This window comes from Oryzias latipes, chromosome 15 (assembly GCF_002234675.1).
Source record: "Oryzias latipes chromosome 15, ASM223467v1".
In the NCBI taxonomy this organism is placed as follows: Eukaryota; Metazoa; Chordata; class Actinopteri; order Beloniformes; family Adrianichthyidae; genus Oryzias; species Oryzias latipes.
Genome location: NC_019873.2, coordinates 10,847,278 through 10,856,106, shown reverse-complemented (window position 1 = coordinate 10,856,106; position 8,829 = coordinate 10,847,278). Strand labels below are relative to the sequence as shown.

The 8,829-nt window shown below is 42.1% G+C and overlaps 1 protein-coding gene across 2 annotated transcripts in view; it reads left to right on the top strand.

Annotated features, from left to right (window-relative positions):
- The window catches only part of slc30a6 (solute carrier family 30 member 6), a 79,164-nt gene continuing 70,335 nt past the window's right edge, over positions 1 to 8,829 (top strand). For both annotated transcript variants that reach the window (XM_023963160.1, XM_023963159.1), the window contains exons 1-3: positions 1 to 215; positions 3,411 to 3,457; positions 4,292 to 4,378. In XM_023963160.1, coding sequence (XP_023818928.1) covers positions 32 to 215; positions 3,411 to 3,457; positions 4,292 to 4,378 — 318 coding nt within the window. In that variant the 5' untranslated portion in view covers positions 1 to 31. The remainder of the gene's footprint in view (positions 216 to 3,410; positions 3,458 to 4,291; positions 4,379 to 8,829) is intronic.

Sequence of the window (8,829 nt, the reverse complement as noted above, 5' to 3'; positions counted from 1 at the left end):
CGAAGAGGCTCATGGGTACAGGAAGTCCAAAATGGCGATGGACGCAATGATGTCCACGTCCACCGGTCTTTCTTACAGCAATGTCGGGGAGTTTTACCCCCGAAAGTTCGGCCCAAAGCCGGACGTGGTGCCCTCTGGGGTGACGGAGAGGAAGGTGGGACCGCTGGATAAGCCTGACATGGTGTCGGTGGATGTCCTAAACCTGCAGAATCCAGGTTTGTTATGCTAAAGCATGCTAACAGCTGCTTCCGAGTCAGAAAAAGAAATGTCCTCATCTGTCTGCTTATTATCCGTCACTAATAAGAGCTTTACGGGCTTTTATGAAGACCCCCCCCCCCCCCCCACACACACACACACACAGGCTGTGTTACCGTCTGCTAATGTCTGAATGTGGCTGACTGGTTTGGTGGACCGCTGTGTGTGTGTTAGTTAAGTGCAGGTGGAGTTGAAACACTTGTCTGATTGTTGGACAAGCTGGAGAAAAACTAAACGACTGTAGGTTAAAATTTTGAATTCATTTATTTCTGTTTACTTTCTTGCTTTTAGGGGGTTTAGTTTTGAACCTCTTGATTTGTTTGTTTTTTTAGCTTGATTATTCAAAAATGATCCCAGCTTTATGACAAACTGGAAGTAGCCATCAGAAGATGGTACACTGTGGTCATAGAGGGATGGACATGGTGACCAACAAGACTTTGATGTTGTAACCATGGTTAATTGGTACTAAGTGGCCCAAAGTGTGCCAAATAAAAATATCTCCTGACCATTATACCACCACCACCGCCACCAGCCTGAAACGTCAATACAAGGCAGGATAGATGTCCTTGAGTGAGGGGAGAGGGCAGCTGATGATCCTCTGCGCTGTCTTTACCACTCTATGGAGGCTCTGCCGTTCTGCTTCAGTGCAGTGGGAGAACCACACTGTGATGCGTTAGGACAGGATGGTTGAGCGGTAGAAGGTTACCAGCAGCTCCTGGCTTACATTGTTCTCTTCCTGAGCCTTTTCAGGAAGTACAGGCGCTGCTGTGCCTTCCTGATGACAGTCATGGTGTTGTTAGACCATGTGAGGTCAGCCGAGATGGTGGTGCCCAGGAGGGTGAAGGTGTGGACCCACTCCACACAGTTCTCGTTGATGTAGAGTGGTGGTGGATCTGCTCTGTTTTTCCTGAAGTCCAAGATGATCTCCTTGGTCTTGGTGGTTTTCAGGATGAGGTTATTATTAGCCTGACACCACCTGGACAGTTTCAGGACTTCGTCTCTGTAGGCCGTCTCATCGTCCCCAGAGATCAGCCCCACCACAGTAGTGTCGTCTGCAAACTTCACTGTGGTGTTGCTGGTGTGGGCTGGTCTGCAGTCTGCTGTGTAGAGCGTGTACAGCAGAGGACTCGGCACACATCCCTGTGGGGAGCCTGTGCTCAGCATCTGGGTGGAGGAGAAGTAGAGTCCTAGTTTGACTGTCTGTGGTCTGTTTGTGAGGAAGTCTTTGATCCACGAGCAGGTGAGTGGGTGGAGTCCTAGTTCAGACAGTTTGCTGACCAGAATGTCAGGAACGATCGTATTAAAGGCTGAGCTGTAGTCCACAAAGAGCACCCTGGCGTAGGTGTCTCTGTGTTCCAGGTGGCTCAGTGCAGTGTGGAGGGTGAAGGAAATGGCATCCTCCGTTGATCTGTTTGCTTTGTAAACGAACTGGAGGGGGTCAAAGGCTGGAGAAAGGCAGTCTTTTATGTGTCCTTGGAGCAGCCGTTCCAGACGCGTGGTGATGACAGGAGTGAGTGCAACTGGACGGTAGTCCTTGAGGCAGGCTGTGGATGACTTCAGGCAAGCAGGGATGGAAGCCTGAGCTAGCGACAGGTTAAAAATCCTTGTGAAGACTTGAGAGAGCTGGTCGGCACAGGCCCGCAGAACCGTCCCAGGAACTCCAATTAGGCCCAGCCGCTTTCTTGGGGTTTACCCTGCTGAACATCCGTGCCACGTCCTGTGCCTGCACAGTCAGGGTTTCGGAGCTGGAAGCAGAGTGAGGATGAGGTGATGGGACTTCAGACTGCAGTGGTGTGTGTGGTCAAAGCGTGAGGAGAACGCGTTCAGCTCTTCCGCTAGTGCAGCGCTGGAGTGTGCCTCGGTGCTGGTCTGTCCCCTGAAGTCCCCTGAAATACTCAGACTAGCTCAGCAACAATGGTTCAAAGTCACTTCAATCATCTTCCTTCCACATTCTGATGCTCGGTTTGAACTACAGCAGATCATCTTGACCATGTCTATATGCCTAAATGCATCGATTTGCTGTCATGTGATTGGCTGATTAGAAATTTGCGAAAAGAGCAGTTGGACAGGTGTACCTAATAAATTGGCCACTGAGTGTATAGTGTTACAGTAATAATATTTAAATAATAAATAATAAACCAATTTAACATTAATTTAAAATGCTGATTTAATTAAATCTTTGAAGAAAAAAATAGACAAAAAGCAACTAAGTGTTTGCTAAATGTTGCTGTTGTTAACATGTTCTTGTGGCATTTTTGTAATGATAAAGGATATATCGTAACAAAATTAAGCTCATATGGCATTTTTCAGTATTTCTTTATTCAAATTGTTCTGAATCAGGAGCGGACGAAAACATGCTGTTTGAATGAGAGCTTACTTGTGACAGAAAAAATGCTGGATGGGCTACAAGCTTCCTGCTTTCAAGCATTAGGCTAATTTCAAAATATGTATCAATTAAAAAGTACATATAAAATATATCATCAAAATAGGAGGCTGAAAGGGTAGATCCTTCAGTCTGATTTTCGAAATCCTCAAAGCAGCTGAAAACCTCACGGAGGCCCCCCCGCAGAGACGGTCCACAGAGACGGTCCACAGTGTGGACGGAGCGAGGCTTCTCTGTGGGCTCTTGTTTTGTGAGCAGACCTCCACCTGGGGATCTGAGGGCTTAAAAAGATCAATGACAAGAAGGCCTAAGACTATTAAAACATTGATAAACCAATTCATGTTTTTGTTTTTTACGCAGGTAGAGATTGTTTCTTTTTAGATCTCTAGGGAAATTACGTGGGATTCTGTTCTTCCAAACACTTATTAGATCACTCACACAGATTGAAACACACATTACAAGAATACATGAGTAAACAATGTGTTAAAATACAACAATTAACCCAATAAAACAGTTCAAAAGAGAGAATAAACAGTAATTGGACATTCAGTGTACCAAGCCTCCATCTCAAGACTGTTCGAAGCATATATTCCCTCAGTGTGTCATTCTATAGCTTCAGCTGTTAGAAGGAATCGATTTTGTGCTCCAATTAAAACAAGGATAGCAGAAATTTGGTTTAATCATTATAAATAAGTCAATGTGATTGTGAGTCTGTCATTTGTTGTCATCTTGGGGTTCTGTTTTTGTTCTTGACGCCTTTTTTCCTCCTCAGATGTGCCCATTCACAGGAAGAAGCAGGAGCACGACACCTATGTTTTGGTGAGTGTGCTATCTGAGGGGTAGGGGAGTTCACACAAGCACACAAATGCACCAAACTTCACGTTTTTCTCATGATGTCGCACATGAAACATCTGAAACAGAAACTCTTTGTTCTGCCAGCTAAATGAATGTAGAAAACATGAGAACAAAGTCATGTCGAGAGTCATCATCCTCACATGGAGAAAACCTGGAAACATTTTACTAAGAAGAATCAACCAACCAACTAAACTGAGTCCAAGATTCATCCAAGAAGCTTTTTTTTACTAGTATTTCAAAAATTTGTGAGATCTACCACAGTTACAGTTTTATAATAAAGTAAATAAAATGTAATTATTTAAATTTAATGGTAATTCATAGATTATTCTTTCTTAAAGCTAAACTTTAAAGTTGGAAGATTTGTTCAAACAAAAAAGGAAATCAGAAATGATCTGTGGAAACCTGGTCCAAGTCCTGCCACTTGGGGGCAGTATAGGTCAACTGTTGGGCTAAAACTGGGGGGTTTCCTTCATGAGGAAAATAAATTTCATCTGAAAACAAATCATGTCTATTTTTCTAGATTTTGTTAACTTCAGAAAATCTAACTTGCTGGTTCTTTGACATGAACAGTCAAACAATCAATGGTCATTGAACGCACCATCATACCATTACAGCAGCAGAAGGTCCTCTCTGTTGCAGACAGAGGCCTTTACTTCTAATGGGATGTTTGATGGCGTTTTTAAACATGAAAGTGTTCTAGTTGTTTTCCTGAATACACATGGATAAGCGTCAACTTCTGATCATTGCATTAAAGTGATTTATGTCTGATGACCCTTGTTGGTTTGCTTGAACCCAAAGGGCACTTTTCATCCTTTTCGGAAGTCCAACAGATCCGTCGTTGGGAAGTTCCTTCAAGAAGTTCGCCTTGTTGCCTCGGATCGACGGGTAAGTTTCAAAATCTAGTTTGTAAGCCATGATTTTTGATTATTTATTACTCCATATAGTTAATCTTTAGCTCATCGTCAGTCCTGGTACTTTCCATTCACTGCTTGGCAGGAGGAAAACCCGTACATTGTAATCACATTACGCTGTAAGCCTGTTAGATCGGCCGCATGCATGTTTAAACGTCACTCAGCTTCCTGTCTTTAAGTCAGCGTTCCTGCTGACAGCGGTTACAGATGATCTTTACATCAGACTTTTTATATATGTGTGTGTATATGTATATATATATATATATATATATATATATATATATATATATATATATATGTATGTATGTATGTATGTATGTATATATGTATGTATGTATGTATATATGTATGTATATGTATGTATGTATGTATATATGTATGTATATATATGTATGTATATATGTATATATATGTATATATATGTATGTATATATATATGTATATATATGTATATATATGTATGTATATATATATGTATATATATATATGTATATATATATATATATGTATATATATATATGTATATATATATATGTATATATATATGTATATATGTATATATATGTATGTATATATCAGTGACGTGCGGTGAGGTTAATGGCTTGTGAGGCACTGACGTCATCAGTCAGATTTACAAACATATGAACCATACTGAGTAACTTATTCACCATTTAATTGACAACAGTTAACGTGTTTTGTTTAAAATATCATTTCAACGTGTTTTTTTTTCATATAACTGCAGCATAGAAAAAAGCAAAAACGTTATTATAGTCTTACCTTTACTTGTAAATAAAGTCCATACGCCGCTCCTTCTGAAAAAATGACTTGCCGCTTGCTATCACTTATTCTATTATTTTTTAGCGTCATAATCTCAGGGCTCACTGGCGCCCCCTAACATGAGGCACGAGAATGTCTGGCCTCACCCAGCGGCTTTTTTGCTGGCGTTTAGCGCTCAGCACAAGAAACACGTCCCTCACATACAGTTATTTATAAAAACAAACAGTGTACATCATATACATCTGCTAAATTATGTAAACCCAGCTCATATAGTACAAGTGATTGAACCGACATACAGAGAGACAGCAGTACCGTCTGACTGCATAGGTATTGCGCAATCCAAGGTGAGGCTCAGCGGGCTGGTGCCTCATCGCACGTCACTTCTTATTATCTGAATGGCAAATGCGGAAATTCAGCGATTTTGAAAAGAAAAAACACCCAAAAATGGTACATTTAAATGGAAAATGACTGCAAAGCAAAAATTACTGATTAAATATAATAATTGGATTTTTTTTCTCTCTTTTCTTCCCATAATAACAGGTGAGGCTGTGCCTCACCTGCCTCTCCTGACTGCACGTCACTGGTATATATATATGTATATGTGTATGTATATGTCTTTAAATATATATATGTATATGTGTATGTATATATATATATATATATATATATATATATGTGTATGTGTGTGTGTGTGTGTATGTTTATATATATAAATATATGTGTGTATATTAGGCCTGCACAATATACAGCAAATTTATCGTTATCGCGACATCAAGCTGTGCAATATGCATACCGCAAAAGATGGCGAAAATCGCAATAAATGGTTACCTTGATCCTTGTGCTATCCTAGGTACTTTAACATTGGGAGTTGGGTCATCTAGACCCACTAGACAGTGCTCTGAACCTTTTTTCTTCAATGATTTGTGATCTTCACTGGTGTCCATGGATTACATGAAATCTTTCCACCTTCATCCACCTTTGTCATGGTAGGGAGAACATGTCAATGTAAGGGTGGGGTCATCTAAGATAGCACAAGGGTTATATGTGCTAAAACAAACTCATGGCAGCTTGAAATATTAAATAAATGAAATAAATCCCTTTATGCATTTAACCAATCGGAATGACCCGTTTACGTTGTTGATCAATCAGATGAGCCCTTTTATGTTTGATGTTTGCCTCCTATGTAGGCAAGGGTCATTTGGAGTATCATTTTTATACTGTTGCATTGAAATGGAAATGATGTTTTTGGTTGGTTTGATATTTGTTTATATACCGCAAATTATATCGTTATCGCAATATTAATCACCAATATCGCATACCGCGAGTTTTCCTCATATCGTGCAGCCCTAGTGTATATATATATATGTATATATGTATATATGTTATTTATGTAAATATGTATATGTATATATTTATGTATATATGTTTATATATGTATGTATATAAATTCGTACGTATGTATGTATGTATATAAATTACGCGATCAACGGGAATCAGCGGACTCTGTCCTGGACAAAAATGATTTTCACAGATCTAAAGATTTTGATAGTTGACACATTCAGCTGATGTACATTGATTCCACTTTTGCTAATTGTTGCATATCAGCACATGACTGCTTTCCTCCACTTCAGATTTTGCTGGAATTCATCATGTACACAGCTGAAGAGTTACTGTAGTTAAAAGAATGTAAACACTGGAACTAAATCTCTGTCGAAAAGAGCTAAGGGTGCGAGTTTCCAAACACGGCTGACCTGGGCTTTTCCCCACCTTATTTGACCTGTGTGGTGTTTGTGTGTTGGTAGTCATGGAAACGATTTGGCGTCAGACGCTGCTGGTCATTGCATCTTTCTTGTCTGGGTGGAACAGAGGGATCCGTGGCTATCAAAATGCTATAATGAGAGGTAGTTTGGCGAAGCGCTATGAGGCTCGGCTCATTTTCTGTGGGCGGGTCTCCAGTTCAACTACAAGTGATCAGATGCTCAGCTCTAGGTAGATGTTTGCAGGAGTTTATTGTTGTTGATTCTTGGTGCGGCGTCTGCTCTCTGCCCTCTGATGCCCTCTGCTGGTCTGCAGGACTCCTGGAGGATTTCTTTTTCTTTAGACTAAACATCAGTGTAATTGTAACTCACTGGTCTGAAAGAACACAAAAACATGAAGACAGGAAATGAAAGGAATGCAACAAAACAGGGACAGATGTGCAGCTCCAACAGAGATGGAGCAGACACCATCACAGACCTGAAATCATCCTGGTCTTTGTGTATCTGTCAGCGGTATTGTACTATAATCCACTTTGAGCACACACTGGGCAAAGTGGATTAAAGTGGGGGTCTTACTCCTCCATTGAGCCTTGGATTGGATTACATGGTGTGAGGATGGAGACCGAAGGCTTTGCTTTTCACCACAACAACCTTCCATGAAGGCGTTTGTGGAAAAGCAGAGGGCTCCGGGTTTGTGTTCTACGCAAAGAGAAAGAGACCCGTTTTTCGGAACTTTTTTGATTCCACTTCCACAGAGGGAGTGGAGATCAGACGCCAGCCCCCCCACATGGCTGTGTCTGCTCCCCCAGAGGCTCTTCTGTTGATTAATCAGCTAATTGGAGGCTGAGTTGTTTACAAACACCAACTTCTGACGTCAGGGAAAACTGCAGCAGAGAACCATTCCCAGCTTGGACAGGAAACACGTCTGAGTCTAATCAAATGGAATCATTAAGGCATCAGTTAGACAAGACACACCACCTCAGAAAACCTTTACATGTTAAAGCGTACAGCCTTTTTCCTGACTATCACTGTCATCAAAACGATGTGGGTGGAGCTTGTTTCTGCTCCATTCTGATGGATCCATTTGTAGACGATTAGATCCATGAACGTCTTTGTTTTCCTCGTCTGAGGTGGAATCTGGATCAAAAGTGTACGTCTGGAAGGCTCTTATATTGCTCACCAAATTGGTAGCACCAGTAAGCTAGCGGAAGAAAGTGTGTAAACAGAGAGCTCTCAGCAACAAGGATGGGAAGGGGGGCGGTGTTGCTCTGTGCCAGAAACCCTGTGGCTGAACATGTGTGTGTGTGTGTGTGTTTGGGGGGTTGATGTGCTGCTTGGATCCAAGGTTGTCCAAATTTCTGCTGCATTTGGAAAATCTGACCTGAGCAAAAAAAGTGTTGAAGGGCTTAAAGGTGAAGCTGAATCTTCTCCAGTACCTGTCCAGAACTTTCAGTTTGATGACTGAGCTGATGTCACACGTGAACTCATCACACCCTCCACAGGGGGGCAGCAGAGTGCCGTGAAGAAACGACACTGCCCCCACCTCCGGCGGCCAGCGTGTGTTTGTGTGCACGCTAAAGGGGGTCGGGGATGTTTTGGGCTGTGCGCTGTCTCTCTGTTTGCACACACAAACGCACGCACGCGTGTGTGCGTGCACACACACACCAACGCGCTCCAGCGCTGGCTAGTGCTGTCAGCGGACGCCGCGCCACTGTCATAACACGGCACACCACAGTAATTGTAGATTTCACAGCACTCGGCTCTCCTCACCACGGCGTATGAGTCCAACGCAAAGTGACAGGCCGACACACACACAATGCACACGCCATCCTCAATCCCTTCTTCCTCTTCTGGTTCCTCCTCCCTCCGACACACAAACACACTCTCTTGC